Source organism: Amaranthus tricolor, chromosome 3 (genome assembly GCF_026212465.1).
Source record: "Amaranthus tricolor cultivar Red isolate AtriRed21 chromosome 3, ASM2621246v1, whole genome shotgun sequence".
Lineage (NCBI taxonomy): Eukaryota > Viridiplantae > Streptophyta > Magnoliopsida > Caryophyllales > Amaranthaceae > Amaranthus > Amaranthus tricolor.
In genome coordinates, this window is record NC_080049.1 from 36,627,630 (window position 1) to 36,645,004 (window position 17,375).

The window sequence follows — 17,375 nt, forward strand, 5'->3', positions numbered from 1 at the left end:
TGAGAATAGAAAAAAGTATAAACGTGTGAATGAATTTAATTATTGTGATATATATTTTTTGTATTTATCACATTGAATATTATATCTAAATATAAATATATATTTATGAAGGAAAATATGTTTTGAATAGTAATTTAATTGATATTAATGGAAAAAGTTTTTCAATGTTGAGTGGTCATTGAAAATAATGTACTAAATAGTAAATATATAGTTGGCTACTTTCCCCTTGATACATTTTGAAGGAAAAAATTAATGTGTATAGATAAAATGTTTTTGGGCCGAAGTCATGCTGCTTACTGCTTACTATTGTAAGAAGTCCTTTTTAGTAGGTTCAAGTGTATGGTTTATGGGCCCTGGTCTGTTAGTCATGCTGCTTTGCTTTTTCACAAATTTTAAATGTGATGGTCAAGACTGTTGCTATTTGGTTGACCCGTGTATATATAGTTTGTTAAGTGGTTACTTATAATTTGAAAGTAATTAATAGAGAATTTAATTAATTATATGAATTTGTCTCATCTAAGTCAAACTGAATATTTTTTATAATGTCACACTTTTAATCTCATCCACCTATTTCTTGCTCCACCTAATATAAAATTACAAACTGGAAATTTCAATTTACACTTCGTTAAAAGAATTGCAAATCAAATATGACAGAATAAGCTAATACTTATAATAACAACTGGAGGTTAAAATAAGACAACTAAATATTAATCTTTATTATTTACTAATAATATTATGTTCAATTGAATTCCAAAAAAATATATCCTATTGATAAATTGAATAAAAATAATTTATAGAAAAAATATATATAATAATTCGTTTTGTTTTTAAAATTTTATTTTATACAAAAAAAGTTTAATACTATGTACCAATTTTAAGGGTACAGCACAAAAGCATGATTCAAAATAAAAAATAACTAAAAATATTATAAGTTTTAACTAAAAATGACAAAGTCTATAAAATTCAAAAAAAGAGTCAAATCGGTTTGTTTTGTTTCGATTAGGTTCGATCCACTTTTTTCAGTATTTTTAAGCTAGATCAATTATGGACCACCGGGTTAAAAATTTTAACTAATTTCCAATCAATTTTGGGATCAAAATTTTCACACATCTATTACATTAGAAAACAATAAATTGATAATATTGACCATTGACTTAAGTGTTCTTTTACTTGCAACTTGCAAGTCCATGACATCAACGAAACTCAATTGCTCCTTCCTCCAGTCCCCACCCTACCTAAACTACCAAACCAAAGTCAATGGCCCAAAAAATACTATAAAAGTAGCACTAATATTCGCAACTTGATATAATTAACTAATTAAATAATCTAGGTTTCGATCTACATAGGTTATCCTCTAGATTATTTAATTAAACCCTTTATTATAATAATTAATTAATTATTTAATCAAACCCCCACCCCCACCCCCACCCCCCTTGGGCATATATCATCAAAACATAAAAGACAGTATTATCTGAAAAACAGAAAAAAGAGTGTATTATTAGTAGTGTTAGTAGATTTAAAGCATGGTTGATATTAGTGCAAAAGACATAGCTAAATTAAATAGTGATCAAATATGTGTTTTATTCCTTTTTCTTATGGAGTATGCAACTACAGGATCAGCAATCGTGTATGGTTTAAATCTACTTTGTACAACTAGCTCTGCTTCAGCAGGGTTTCGTTTTTATGGAATCATTCTAATCATCATCGGAGTTGTTCTCATGATTCTCTGCTATGTGAGCTGCTCACTTGCTCGAGAGACTGAACTTGCAATACTAAAATCCATGTGTTGTTCAGTGCCTTTGTTTATAGCTCTTGCGGCATTGGGGATTTTTGCCTTGTCTGTCAGCAGTAAAGGTGGTGGACAAACCATACCCGGGAGATCTTATAAGGAGTATCATGTGGAGTCTTATTCTAAGTGGATGCAAAATAAGGTTAATAATTTACATCATTGGGAGAACTACTACAAGAAATCTCTTCTTAAGAGTAATGTTTGTGATAATTTCTATCATAAATATGAGTTGGATACTATTGATGAGTTTCACAAAAGATCTTTGGATGCTTTTGAGGTAAACTTTATTCTCCCCTTCTTTCTAACATTCACACTTCTAGCTCAAAGGTCTTAAAATATAAAACATTTCATGATCAAGGCTAACATCTAACCATTAATTTCATCTTTAATTTTGATTGAATTAGTTTCTTTGCAGTTTAACAAGTGAAATTCAAATTCAATGAACGAGAATGTGTTTCAATTAATAAACATCAATAACTTGATATTGTGTGTATAAAAAAATCACCAAATGGTAAAGACTTACTAATATATATAAGCATATCTTATATATTAAGCCATTAATTTCAAAATTAAATTTTATTTTTAAAATTTTAATTTTAATTGAGTTGGTTCGTCAACAGTCTGGATGTTGCAAGCCCTCTGAAGATTGTAACTTCAATTACACAAGTCCATCAATCTGGGTAAAGCCAATAGATGGAAACTACACCAACATTGACTGCAACAGATGGAGTAATGATGAAAACACACTATGTTTTGATTGCCAATCATGCAAGGCTGCATTTCTTCAAGACGTAACGACTCAATGGTTCACTCCGGGTGTCATTTTTGTTGTTCTTGCAGCTAAGCACTTGTTGATCGGTTTATGTGTCATTGGTTTATCTGATGTTCAATTTGGCCCATCATCTCAGGGTTACCGACTTACAGTTTAGTTTAGTTTTTTTAGATGCTTTCTTTAAAATTTCTGCCGAGATCAGAAATAATGGCTTCATGATGATGAAGTTTGTAAATTTTGTACTTAGTTTTCGCTTGGGAATTACTTTGATTTGAACTACCATATTTTGTACGCAAACTATCAAAAAATAAATACCACTAGAGGACTTGATGCTCAATATTTCACTCGATATGAGATTTATAGACATTGTGGAATTTAAACAACTAACCTTTTGTCACGTTGACTTTTAAATATTATATAAAAAAAAATTAATTCAATCAAAAGCTTAAACTTAAAAAATAAATTTCTTTTTTTAATAAAAATATGATTATCAATAAAAAATAATGAACTTTTAAAAGTAAATCATTGTTAAAAAAATAGGTTAAAAAAACTTTTAAAAGAGAGAGAAAAAATCATTAATTATAAAGTGAACTTTAAAAAAGAATCATTGTTAATAACGCTCTGACCATCACAATTCCAATGTTTTTTCATAGTAAAATTACCTAGAATAATTCAATATTTTTATGATTTTTCTATAATAATTTTATCTATTGATTAATCATGAATAATTTCAACTTTAAGGATATTTTTCTAGAGTAAGCTTGTGTAACTTGATGACCTACTATAGTTGGAAATTCTCAAAAATGTAAACTGAATATTAATTTAAAATTAGAGGACAACTTTGAAAGTTTACATAAAAAATTTAAAAAATCAAGAAAATCAAAAACTTTTGAAGATTTTTAACATTTTTTTTAGTTTATCTTTAAAAAAAATAAAACTTGTTATTGCAAGTCATTTGGTTGGCGAGTTTGCTTTAAAAAATATACTTTAAAATTAGGATTATTCATCATTAATCAATAGATGAAGAATTATTTTAGAAAAATTATGAAAAAACTATATTATTATAAGTAATTTTCTTTTTATAATGGCAATGGTACTACGTCAAATGTAAGCGTGTAACGAATCAATTTGCAAAAGAAGTGAATGACTCGAGACTGAAAATTAAGTAACACGCGTTTTTTAAAAATGGAAAAAACATCTTTGACAAAGGCAGTATTTTGATGCGGAAATTCAATAATAAAGCTTGATTATTCAGTAGATTGACTCTCAAAATACATACATAGTATTTTCAAAAGTCACGATTGATTACAAATAGTTGGAATCAGTATTGATCGCTTCGCAAATATTTGATCGGATATAATACATTATTATAAAATTGAACATAGATAGCAAGCACATTCAAACTAGTTCAGTATAATTACCACTTCTTTTGTTTGAATAAATCATTATAGATGTAATAACTAAAACAAGCATGAGCCATGCTAATACGGTGATTGAACTACTGATGCTCCAACTTTTCTTAACTTCTTGGGCAAAGTTATGCTTGCATACTTCACAGTTGTAACAAAGCTTCTTCGGATCATTATCCCATTTATAACAGTCAGCGTTCGTATAGGTGCCATTTCCAGTTTCTACCCACACGGTTGGGCTTGAGAAATTCATCTTACACTCTTGGGGTGGTTTGCAACATCCTGACTATAAACACAATTAAAAACATTAGACATGCTAATCCCATATTTGTACTCTCCCTTTTTACCCCTCTCTTTCCTTCCCTTTTTCCTTCCTTTCCTTTCCTTTCTTTCTATTCTAATTTGTTTTCCATACATAGTGTTTTAAGTGATCGATTTTGATGGATTATCAACATCGAGACTAAAATTAAAACACAATTAATTATTAGATGGAGAGGGAGTATCATTAAGATCACCTGGATTAGAGGGAAATGTCTTGCAAAAAACTGATGTGGAGAATCATTAGCATAGTTGCGCTGAAAGTCAGAACACAATTGAGTCTGTTGATAAAGACAGTGTTTAATATCCATCCAACTTTCAGGACTTGTAATCTCCTTCTGTAAGGACCCAAACGCAAGAGTGCTGTATATAAATGCATAAACAGACACGTATATGATGATGACCAACAACCCAAAGCTACTACAAGAAGTAGCAATCATCATTCTGCCATCATCTTTACCACAACACCCACATGAAAGGCAACAAATAAAGATGAATATAAGGGAAAAACCAACAGCAACAACTCCATACATCATACCGATACTCTTATCTCCAAGGCACATGTCGCTTGGTTGATACAATAACCATACTCCGCTTCCTATTATTGCTATGATTGATATGCTTATTATGAATATGATTATCCATTTCGGTATTTCATTACAATTCATGATTCTTTTTCTAATTTTCTTTGAATATGGCGAGCGCAATGGGAGGGTTTGTTTACTTGCTTGGTCTCTTTCATTTTTATATTTTTTTTTAAATCATCATAGTTTTACTTGATTTTAGTTGACTTTCTAGGAACATGCATCCTTTAGATTAATTTTAGGTAGATTCTAACGTAGCTGAAGGGACACTTTTTTATTTATAAAAGATTACATATCAACCACTCTCCAATGAGCGCCAATATATATTAAGATTGATGATAATGATTAATTATTAGTGATAAAATATGTAAGTACTAGTATTTCCTCCATCTTTTAGAAATTACAAATTCTTAAATAAGACGATTTATGGTACGTATAATGTTTTTTATTGGACTGACCTAATACTTATTATGTTAAAATAGTCACTTAGTTATAGTTTTTAAATGACCAATTACACAATTAATTAAATAATAGTCTCATAGTGAGATGGCTTATTTAAGAGTTGCTATATAAATAAAGAAAAAAAAATATATAAATGACAATTTTAAAAACTAATATACTTTTTTAAAAAGACTGATAAGAGTATCGTCATATTTATTAGTATGACAACGAAAGAATAAAATTGTTTAATGGTCAAATAGTACCTTCTTCTATAATATTGGAAAAACATAAAAATCTTTGAGATGAAATTCCTAAATAATCCTAACTTTAACTATGATAGCACTATCCCTGCTTCTAGATGATTAGTTTTTGAATAAAGTAAAGTTCATGTAGGTGATCTAAGATTTAGCTAAAGTTCACTTAGCTGATCTGGAGTTTTCCTAATTACCAAGAGATTACCTATTACTCTAAACTTAAAGAGAAATTTTGATTTTGTAGAAAATATGTTTTAATTTCAATTTTTTTTGTTAAATGGGTTTTATTCGAAATTTTTTGTCTAATTTTTAATAAAAGGAGTATTACCTTTGTTTATTGTAAAATTAAAACCAATACATGTTAATTTCACTTTATTTTCAATTGAAATATTTTTTTGAAATATTTTATATGGTAAGCACCAACTATAGTAAGTTTTAACTAAAAATGATAAAGTCTATAAAATTCAAAAAAACAATCAAATCGGTTTGATTTGTTTCGATTGAGTTTGATCCACTTTTTTCAGCATTTTTAAGCTAGATCAATTATGGACCACCGGGTTAAAAATTTTAACTAATTTCCAATCAATTTTGGGATCAAAATTTTCACACATCTATTACATTAGAAAACAATAAATTGATAATATTGACCATTGACTTAAGTGTTCTTTTACTTGCAACTTTCAACGAAACTCAATTGCTCCTTCCTCCAGTCCCCACCCTACCTAAACTACCAAACCAAAGTCAATGGCCCAAAAAATACTATAAAAGTAGCACTAATATTCGCAACTTGATATAATTAACTAATTAAATAATCTAGGTTTCGATCTACATAGGTTATCCTCTAGATTATTTAATTAAACCCTTTATTATAATAATTAATTAATTATTTAATCAAACACACACCCCACCCCCACCCCCCTTGGGCATAAATCATATAGAATATCCTTTTTTTTTTAACATATCATAGTACTTTGTTTTAATTTTTGTTATTTAAAGAAAGAATACATAACAAATCTATTTTTATTTCTTTTAAAAAGATAACCTTCTTTTGTTAATCTACAACTTTTATTTAAATTGCTATTGTAATTTATTAATGATAATTTTTATATTGTGGTTACGGTAAAATAAAAACCTTATTATTTATGCATTTTAGTTGATGTTACTAATGGTGTTTAATTTACCCTTAACAATATAAAATAATGAAACATATTTTAAAAGACTTAAATCTAGCCAAGGTTTTTAAAGCTTCACAAACATTTATTGCAAATATTAGTTCATATTTCACTAGTAACGGATCAAATCAAACTGGATCAGCCTAATCTAATAAGATTTCTGCCGAGCATAATTTAGCATTATCTTTTATTAAACGCAAATTCTTAAATGAAACGGTTTTATGATGACACAATTTCTATTATACTGATCCATATACATTAGTATATTTAAAATGATGAATTAAAATTTTAAAGTAGTTAAAAAAATTAATTAATTATATGAGCTCGTCTCATAATAAAATAGTCTCATACAAAAGGAGATTTTATTAAATCAAATATTATTTTTTAAGTGCCCAAATTTGTAGTTACGTTATTGGACGTGACTCTCTTTATCCGTGTGGGCTTTCCACACTAGCCGCTGGGCCATGGGCTGCATTAATCCTAAATCAAGTGGGGATGGTAGCTTATGCTGAAAAATTGAAAAAAATAAGTTTAGTATAAAACAATTCTTAAAATAAGTTTCGGAAAATTTTATTTTCAAAATAGTCTTTGTGTTTAAGCCTAAGGTCAAGTATATTCGTTATTACTAATAGTGAATAAAAAAATTGGTTTAAAAAAGTCAAAATTCTTTGTTCGCTGTTACTAAGAACGAACATACTTAACCTCATCTTTACCATGGAGACGCTTATTATAAGAATTATAATTTTTCAAAGTTTATTTTGAAATTTTTTTTTATTATAAGATTATTTTTTTCTATCTTTCTCCTATTATGTAACTTTTGGCTTTACTTGTATATATGAAGATCTTTAAATAGTAGTACTGTTTTTGAATTTCACATAATATTTTTGGTCGATATTATTATAAAAAATTTTATTATATAATTTATTTTTATCAATTGAATTTAGTTCATTTAGTTTGATTTAATTCAATTCATGTCATTTGCTTCTAGTTCAGTTCAATTAAATTTATTCGATTATCATTGTACTTTTAAGTTTAATGATAATTTATATTATTAGCTTGGTTTAATTATAATTTATATTAGAAACATTAAAAATTAGAAATAATTTTTTTGTAGTCTTGTCCAAGTCATTTCAATTCAACACAAACTTTCACTCCCACATTATCAATATTATCCTTTCTAATATTCAATTAAAATATCATTCAGCAAATTAAAAATATTATTCTCCGAAACAAACACCTCTTAATATTTTATTCTCAAGTATTTGAATGATTAAGGAGTTCTCTTATGTTAATATTTGGGAATAAATATTTTATTTTAAATTATAGATTTCAATTATAAAACTATACATGAAAATTTTTGAAAATGACAAGGCTTAGATAGTCATGTTATTTTCAAATCCTCAACTTCAACTACTTTAAAAATAACAATTAGACTAAGTAACTCTACCATATCTTTTGGTGCAACTCTGCAGATCTTGTTGATGGCCTCTGTAAGAAGTATTTCTATATCCAATTAGGCCCAACTTTAGTCATCTAGTATTAGTACGCTACAGTTTGTTATTGAATTAATCACACATTAAATGACTTGGTCCACAGACATAAAAAAATTATTTTATGAGATACTAATACAAAACCTCATGCACGGAATTTTTAAAATTAAAATATACTTTCTCTGTTTTTTTCTACTTGCATCCAAACATCTTTTTACGTTTTTTTCAATCGAATTTATCTCAAGTTATACAAAATTAAAAATTATAAAAATATTATGAAAATAGACGTCGAGACGAATAAAACAAGATCTTTCATGACTATATTTTTTTCTCGTATACTAGCCAACTAGCCGCAATATGCAAAATAAAAAAGTGCTAAAATGGGCTTGGGTGCGACTAAAAAAAACGGAGGAAATATAAAAATTATGATTTTAAGAATACAAATTCAAGTATAAATATATTTATCAAGATTAATTTTTTCATTAAAATGTGATAAATTTTACAAAAATAAAATGATATTTAGAGGATAGAAAAATTAATTTAAACAATAATGTAAGTATAAATAACAATTCATTTCAAATAAGCAAGAAATATTTTCTAATAATGATAATAGTTCAAAGGATTTAAAACACTTCTTTGTATACAATATTCAGTGTGATTACAAAATTTACCATTTGTTAATTATCTTCAAAAATTGTAAAAATTACTCAATTATTAATTATCTTCAACAATTGTAAAAATTAATCGATCATAACGAAGCCATATTAGTATAACATAATCTTATTATTATTATTATTATTATTATTATTATTATTTCTTACTCTTATATGATTAATATCTATGTATAAATTTAAGCAAACATTAATTTCTAATCAATGTATTATTAGAATAAAGAGGTAATCAATTATTTGAAGGATCAATTATATTATATTGAAATCAATTAACGTTTTTTAAATATGATAATTAATTAAGTTTTTTTCTTTTAAGAATTGACAACTTGCTTAAATATATACTCCTATATAGGTGAAATTTAACTATTAGGAATTTTCATTTTGTCAAAGCTTTTCTTAAATTACCACTTGTCATTACATATGTCGTTTTTAATAGATGGTATGATATAGTTGTAATGATCACAAGAATGATAGTTGTAATAATCAAATAACCACCGAACTGATTTTTTACTTTCTTTATTATCATAATCATATTCAACGTATCATTTATAAAATATAATGCAAAAGAAATGAAAAGCGTGAAGAAAAAGGCTAATAAAGTGATCATAAGCAAATTGTATATGAAATATATAATCACATTAAAGTTGAGGTCCCTCATTTTAAATTGATAGGGGCCAAATCATTGTTGATACACACTCCTAATTATTATATTTGCTTTCACATTTGCAAATATAAATTCTATAAATTATTCTTTTTCATAATGTAAAATGTATATTAAAATAAACGGATAATATTCCAACTTGAGATCTAAATTTCCTAATATTGAGGATAATATATAATCTTTTTTAAATGAATATATAACTAATCTTGTTATAGTAAAGTATATTTATAATAGGTTAGTACCACGATGGTCATACATTTTTAAAAATATTTGTTAATATTAAAAAAATAATATTGTTTATCTACATAAGAATGTGTATTAATTTCCTTTAATTAATTTTAAGCAATCATCCAACATAGATAATAGTGAAGCATTTGTATTGGTAATTATTTTATCTTTAATAATGAAAAACATCATCTATATCATTTTAGATGGAAAATATTTCTTGATAGAGTAACTCATAAATTACTTTACTCCGGTCAAAAAGCTCTTGTGTGAGGAGGCGTGATAAAACTTACAGTATATTTCAGAGCTTTAACAATTAATAATTACTTTAAGTTTCTTATTGAGTTAGTTGATTAACAATAATTTTTAACAGATAATTAATAGATAGATTCCTATTACATCCATTTGAATATTAGTTAGGTGAAGGTAGTTTTCTTCCCTTGGATTATATATACTCCCTCTTATATTTGCATTGATGAAACCTCTCATTTGATTGACATCAACAATTCTTTCGGCTTGATATTGAATTTTTGTTTTTAATTAGGTAGGTTAGGGAAAAGGGACTAGGGGAAAATCCATCCTAGTGATACTTACTTGAAGTGTCTATGTTCCATGTGAAGTTAACAAATTATCTTTTTATGGTAGGATTTAATTGGGTAAGACTTAAGAGTTTTGTAATTTTAATTTATCTTTTTTAATTTTGTTTATTTTAATATTATTTTTTTGTGTTTTATAGTTATTTATAAATTATGGTAATTAATTAGTAATTATTAGGTAGCACACCTTTTGAGAAATACCATAAATTTTCCAAAGTGACGACATAATTTCCGATTGAACTAAATTTTGGTACATGTTTTTCTTGTGATTTTCTAGATATTTTTGCAACATCTGGCAACACGTCAAATGTGATTATTACCCTAGATGTAATTTGATGTGATGTGATTTGATTTGATTTGACTACACTTGCTTAATGACTTCACTTCTTCAATATATTAAACCCTAGACATTCACTGAACTTGCATTGCCAGTCTAGTATTGATCTTGCTGATTGTTGTCACACGTACAATTAGATAGCAAACCAAATTCCATGGCTTTTATCGCCTCATTTCCAAGCTTCAAACTTAACCCATCTCTTATTTATCAAAATAATAATAACCCACAAACTAAAACTCTATGCCCTAAACCCAAACTACCTATTTTTAAAAACACCATTTCAAAGCGTGTAATAATAACATCAAAATCTCCAATTTCTATAAGCAATAAGAGGACAGTACTCGAGGCAGCAGAAATTCCGATTCTGATTCTGGATTCGGAATCGGATTCCCATAAAATTTGGTGGTCTAATGTTGTAGTGAAGAAACCAAAGAATGTGTTTGCAAAACGGAAATGGAATTCTATAGATGTTGGGAATTTATGTTTGCTCATAGGGTTGCATGCATTGGCTTTGTTTGCACCATTTACCTTTAGTTGGGGTGCAGTAACAGTGGCTGTAGTGCTATATTTACTAACTGGTTGTTTGGGTGTAACACTTTCATATCACCGTAATTTAGCTCATAAGAGTTTCAAACTACCTAAATGGCTTGAATACATCTTTGCTTATTGCGGGGTTTTGGCCTTGCAGGTTCCATATTATTCTCCAGTACTTAATTTTCATCCATTTACTCGCGTCGTTTAGGGTTTGTCATGGCTTTCAACACCCTATTTAACAGTGGGCTAGTGGCTACTACTCACATATGAGTTGTGTCGTTTCTAAAAAAGAAAAAAAATTATATATTATTTTATAAACTTGAAGGATAACTCCTACTACAACTATCAATAATTGTTTTTCTTTTTCATGTTTTAGTTTTTCAGGCTTATTTTTTAAATTGTATTAAGTTAATTTATGAAATTTGGGTTTGAATTTAGATCAAATAAATGAATGGGTGTAATTTTGATTCTAAGTCTTGGATTTTTAGTTCCAGACTCAACTCATACCCGCAAAAGATCTATGCACACCCGAGACTCGACCTATGACCCAACTCATTATTCACCAATTTTAAACAAAAGTAATAATAGTTAAATATGAATAATTTGATTAAAACTTATTTAGGACCCATCAGACACAATGAGTTTGAGCCTAGGTCTTTAAATTTTAGATCATTTGGATCTCTTTTCATTTTGTTTTGTTTATTACACTTTAAAATAAAACTCTCATAATTTTTTATTAAAATCTAACAAATAAACTGAATCCAATGAAGTAGAAAACATTTCATTTGAAAAGTAAGGAATTACAAAAATAATTTAATTTTAGTAGAATTATAACATATAATAATTTCAGAATAACAGATATATTCGGTTGTGTTAATTTACATGGTTCGAATTGTTGTTGGAACATACAGGGAGATCCAATTGGTTGGGTGAGCACACATCGATACCATCATCAATTTTGTGATTCAGAAAAAGATCCACATACTCCAATTAAAGGATTTTGGTTCAGCCATGTTAATTGGGTATTCGATACTAATTCTATTTTTGAAAAGGTACAAATTTTTTTATGTTATGTTTGAGAATGATGATTTCATTTGAAAATTTAAAATTAGCTCAAATTTTATGTTTGGCAAATTAAAAATTTTCAAATTTGAATTTAGATTAAATTTCTTTTTAAAGTAATTAAAGTTGAAAATTTGAGAATGACTACCCAAACTTTGTCATTTTTAAATTCTTTATTTATGATTACATAATTAAAATCTACAAATTTAAAATGAAATAATTATTTTGCATGAAAATTCAATCCTATTGCCGGAAACAAATGATATGTATCGGATGTACAATAATAATATATCACGTGCAAAATTTGTCGAACCTAGCTAGTTTTAATGAAACAAACATCTTATTTCGCAATAAAAAATTAATTACTTATAAAAATAAAAATAAAATTGATGGCAACAAGAAGATTTTGAACGTAGGAAGTGAGCTACTCACAAAAAAAAAACCGACGTTAATACATATATATGGACTTTCTTTATCTTTATTTTTATCTTTATTTAATAGTCAGCGGCCGGGACTTTCTTCAGTGTATAGAGCCATCATCCCTTGAAAATTCCAAGTCCTTGGTGTCGAAATTACCTTCAACTAAGGATCCTCCCTTTTCTCTTTCGTCATTATTAGGTCTGCCTCAGGTAATGTTTGTTCTATTCTATGCGTTTCTTTTTAAATGTTCTATTTGATTTTTGAATACTATTATCATTCACTTTAAATTTTTATTTTATTCTTAATTTATAATTTAAAACATAGTCAAATGAGATTATATTTGATTCGTTCCAAAATAAGGTTTATTAATATCTATTTTTATATTTTTTAAATATGCACAATTAGAAGAATAGTATTAGTATATTGACAAATGTGCTCATACCAAGTAAGACATTTAAAAAGAAATAGAGATAGTATCAGTTAATTTCTCTAATCAATAGTATATATTAATATTATAGTAATATATTTGAATTAATTAGTCTTCTCTGAAGAAAATTAGTCTTAATTATTACTTATTTTAAGTTGTTGACCAAGTTGATATCTTAGTCTAATACCTAAAGAACATTTTAGGTACGTTGTAAGCATTTAAATCTTATCTAATTCTGCTTTTAACTGGAATTATTAGCTTCATTAACTATAAGAAATGAAGACATGTATTAAGCTGGTCGTTGACAATGTTTTTCATTAGATATCTCTCCTTTACAATACATTTATACTTAACCAATCTCTTTATTGATAATATTATTTTACAGTGTGGGGAAACAGTTAATGTGCAAGACCTAGAGAATCAACCATTTTATAGGTTTATCAGAAGCACATATATTTTGCATGGACTTTTATTTGGATTGCTTCTTTATGCTTTTGGAGGATTTCCATACCTTGTGTGGGGTTTGGTACGTAAGTAAAAATATTATTTTTCTAATTTGCAATGAAAATCATAATTTTTGATAAAAAAATAAGCATTAATTATATTGTTATTTGTGCAATAATTAGTATTAAAATCTTATATATTTATGGAAATTAATTTAACGTCTTAGAAAGTCTTTTAGAGTACTCTCAATGGTATGGAAAATAATTTTCCTCACCATTTTTTTCTACACACTCCCTCTCATCTACATAAGATTTTTGTGTGTAAATTTTTGACATAAAAAATTTATGATCTATAATTTCTAAACGACACAAGGAAAATTTTGCAATGTAGGGTGTAAGCAGTGTATTGTCGCATCAATCCACGTTTATGGTGAACTCTGTGTGTCATATATGGGGAAATCAAACTTGGAATACCGGTGATTTATCAAAAAATAATTGGTAATAATTTTCTTTGTTTACAAACAAAACAATTCCTTATAATTAAGGCATTTGCAGAATTTTGTTGTTTAAAAACTATTCAAAGTACTTCATTTTTAACTTTTTAAATAAAAATGTAGGTGGGTAGCATTGCTATCATTTGGAGAAGGTTGGCACAACAATCACCATGCATTTCCGTACTCAGCCAGGCATGGTTTAGAGTGGTGGCAAGTTGACATGACTTGGTATATTGTAAAGCTTCTTCAAATACTTGGTTTAGCCACAGATGTTAAGGTTCCAAGTAAGGCGCACAAAGAACGCTTAACTCTTAAAAGTGAAGCCATCTAAGCTTATGATGAAATTATATATAAAGTGTACGTATGAGACAAACGTACTTTATATATGAATTAAATAGTGCATTTCATACATATTATGAAAATATAGGCTCTTTATTTGAGGTCGTCTTAACGAGAGGCAATCTCTCACACAAGAGTAGCTCAATTCTATATAATCATGTTTTATTTGATGTCATCATGCATGATTTAATTTACTATCACTATATTGTCGTAATGCAAATTTGTGTAAGTTTATGTGAAGGAATTATTGTAAATATTAATATATAAGGGTGTTGATTTTGATCATTAATTGAGTACTATGGTGAATTGTCGTTGAAGGTCAATTGGTGAATTAAGTAACGGAGTGCGGATCCAGAAATTTAAAAATGGGATAGCACACTTTTTTTTAAGTATGTATTTCAAAGCAAAATTAAATAAATAATTTTTTTGCATTATATTAATCATTTTAAAGACTAAACTATAACAATAAAAAAATTAAAACTATTAACAATCAAACCTATCATCACTTAGTATAACTATCATCTATTTGTAAATCAATGGATACAAATACAATACAAAGAATTATTGATACAATTATACAAATACAATACAAAGAAATAAGAACTAAAACTATCATCTATTAGTATCAAAGAATTAAAAGTCAAAACTATCATCAATTTACCCAAAACCTAAATGGATGCAATCAATTTACATCAATAGAAAAATTTAACAATAATTTACTCAATTCATGTAAAGAATAGATAGATTGCCGTAATTTGACAATTAGAAATAGTAGCAATAATTTATAGGGGTTTTCGACAATTAGCAAAATTAGCAAATTCACAGGGGCTTTCAACAATAAGCAAAATCAGCAAACTTAGCAATAATTTACAGCACAATTTGAGTATAATTTACCCAAAACCTAATTAAAAAGTTTAGAACTTACTTTAAACCCTAAACAGGGGCTGTCGGACTGTGGCCACTGGAAAATCTGTGGAGAACTTTTGTCTGTCGAGTCTTCGACCGTCGTGGTGGTGGTTGATGGTCGTCGACTGTGAAGCGTCGAACGGGAATTCACAAACAGGAGAAAATGAATTGGGTAATAATATGGTTTGGGACTGTGGAGGACTGCATGTCAAAGCGTCGACTGATTGGGATTACGTAGGATTTGAGAATTTCTATATCAGGAAATTGAAAAGTCATAGTGTTTAATTATAGAAAAGTCATGATTTTTTTTATTTTTTATTTTATAAAAATCGTTTTGCCCCGAAAACCCCAAGAATTTTTATAGGTCTGCCCCTACCTAGTACATAAAATTAACTGGTTACCTAAAATTGTTATTTGGACAGAATTGTTATTTGGACGTATTATCTTAATTTTTTTGGGTACGGAGCAAAATATAATAATCCAACCCCAGGCATCTTAATAGGTCCGTCCCTACGGAGCTAGTAATAAAATTGACTTGTTACCTTGAATCGTAATTTGGACATGTTACTTTAATTTTTTTGGGATACGGAGCAAAATATAAAAATAATCTGACCCATAATATTAATTTTCACATGAACGATCCTAGTTCGATTTTCATCTACCTCTCACTCCATTCATTCTACCTTATAATTTAAAATAATTGAAAGATAATAGACAACATACCAGAAAAGTCATACTCCTATGCTAATTTACCAAATAACCCCTAAGTCATTTGTTCCTAAAAATAACTCTAACTGCTAGCTAACTAAAACCAACTATGACCCTAAGTCCCTAAATAATAGACTAACTATATTTTTTGTTGTGGTCTCCTAATTTATTTATTTAATTTGTAGATGTGGATACTTCTTAGTTTTTATTGTAGTTCTCTTTTTGCCTTTATATTATGAAAATTTTAAATAGGACATTTGCTCTAAATTAAATAGAGTAATGAAAATCTCAAATAGAGCATTAAATAAAGTACTTCTTTTATTTTTATTTCTTCTTCTTATTAACTTTTTTTTGTGTATTTCAATGGATGGATTTCAATGCAAACCTAAAAATCAAATAATTATAATTGTGAGTTTTTTAAATTTTATATAAAAAATATATATTAAGACGAATCTATCAACATCTCACATAAATATATAGGTCGAGGACGATGAGAAATCATAAATAAGTTTGACATTAAAATTGGCATATTCTAATAAAACTATGATCATGTCACAGAGAAATACTTGTATACTCCATGATTTGACTTACAATTTTAACCAAAAGGAGAAATAAGACTCTCAACATAACACACAAAATTTCCACTCATAGGAAATGAAAATCATTGATCAGAAACATTCGAACTAGATGGAGCTCAGGAACTTGTACAAAATTCTCACAATCATAGGAAAGAAAACATGTTTCTTGGTTGATGAGAGAGTGTTGCTTTCTATTATTAGAAGATTGATTCAATTGTAATTTTCCAAAAAAAGGCTTAAAATTGTTTAAACAAGTGTCAATAATCTTAATGATGATGTTAACTTTAAACATATAATCGAAAATGCTTTGTCTTGTACTTTGGAGAGGATCGATAAAAATATGTCGGATATGGGTAGTTTAAGGTTTGAAACGGTTGATGAGAGTTGCTTGATCAAAGCAACAACAAAAGAAGCAACTTGTGAGTGGCCTGATCAGGTGCTCGATCGAGCATTGCCTCGCTCGACCGGTCGAGCGGTGCTGGCTCGGTCGAGCAGAATGTCCAAAACAAGTCAGTAGCTTCACTAGAAGCTCGCTCGACCGGGCGAGATAGTGGCTCGATCGAGCGGTAGTCGAGCAGACTACATTGGATCCTGTTTTTGGTCAGAATTTGTAGTGATTATACAATAATGTTGTGCATTACTCTATTATTTATTGTAATATTTATTGTCATAGTTAATTAGGGTGTTACTTGGGTTATTAAACGTGCTTTATGATGAGTAATTGAGAAGTTCTAAGAATGATACA

General features: G+C 27.9%; 3 protein-coding genes across 3 annotated transcripts; 2 read left to right on the forward strand and 1 right to left on the reverse strand.

Annotated features, from left to right (window-relative positions):
* Window positions 1-1,316: 1,316 nt before the first annotated feature.
* LOC130807573 (tetraspanin-7-like) lies at window positions 1,317-2,908 on the forward strand. The gene is made up of 2 exons (XM_057672837.1): window positions 1,317-2,066; window positions 2,410-2,908. Exons 1-2 carry the CDS (start codon window positions 1,524-1,526, stop codon window positions 2,716-2,718), a joined length of 852 nt encoding a protein of 283 aa, XP_057528820.1. The 5' UTR covers window positions 1,317-1,523; the 3' UTR covers window positions 2,719-2,908.
* Window positions 2,909-3,765: 857 nt separating this feature from the next.
* On the reverse strand, window positions 3,766-5,140 carry LOC130807574 (tetraspanin-8-like). Its single transcript, XM_057672838.1, has 2 exons — window positions 4,486-5,140; window positions 3,766-4,256 (listed from the first exon to the last, which is right to left on the reverse strand). Exons 1-2 carry the CDS (start codon window positions 4,954-4,956, stop codon window positions 3,960-3,962), a joined length of 768 nt encoding a protein of 255 aa, XP_057528821.1. The 5' UTR covers window positions 4,957-5,140; the 3' UTR covers window positions 3,766-3,959.
* A 5,113-nt stretch (window positions 5,141-10,253) lies between these two features.
* LOC130807575 (palmitoyl-monogalactosyldiacylglycerol delta-7 desaturase, chloroplastic-like) lies at window positions 10,254-15,605 on the forward strand. The gene is made up of 6 exons (XM_057672839.1): window positions 10,254-11,407; window positions 12,165-12,305; window positions 12,840-12,944; window positions 13,548-13,688; window positions 13,997-14,103; window positions 14,223-15,605. The coding sequence occupies exons 1-6, from the start codon at window positions 10,874-10,876 to the stop codon at window positions 14,428-14,430; spliced, it is 1,236 nt and encodes a 411-aa protein (XP_057528822.1). The 5' UTR covers window positions 10,254-10,873; the 3' UTR covers window positions 14,431-15,605.
* Window positions 15,606-17,375: the final 1,770 nt, after the last annotated feature.

What these genes read in the sequence shown, in the direction of transcription:
- LOC130807575 (XM_057672839.1), top strand. Translation starts at nt 10,874, where the DNA reads ATGGCTTTTATCGCCTCATTTCCAAGCTTCAAACTTAACCCATCTCTT. An exon ending in GCGGGGTTTTGGCCTTGCAG is followed by an intron (nt 11,408 to 12,164) that starts GTTCCATATTAT and finishes TGGAACATACAG; the next exon opens with GGAGATCCAATTGGTTGGGT. An exon ending in GATTTATCAAAAAATAATTG is followed by an intron (nt 14,104 to 14,222) that starts GTAATAATTTTC and finishes ATAAAAATGTAG; the next exon opens with GTGGGTAGCATTGCTATCAT.
- LOC130807573 (XM_057672837.1), top strand. Translation starts at nt 1,524, where the DNA reads ATGGTTGATATTAGTGCAAAAGACATAGCTAAATTAAATAGTGATCAA. An exon ending in GATCTTTGGATGCTTTTGAG is followed by an intron (nt 2,067 to 2,409) that starts GTAAACTTTATT and finishes GTTCGTCAACAG; the next exon opens with TCTGGATGTTGCAAGCCCTC.
- LOC130807574 (XM_057672838.1), bottom strand. Translation starts at nt 4,956, where the DNA reads ATGAATTGTAATGAAATACCGAAATGGATAATCATATTCATAATAAGC. An exon ending in GACATTTCCCTCTAATCCAG is followed by an intron (nt 4,257 to 4,485) that starts GTGATCTTAATG and finishes TTGTGTTTATAG; the next exon opens with TCAGGATGTTGCAAACCACC.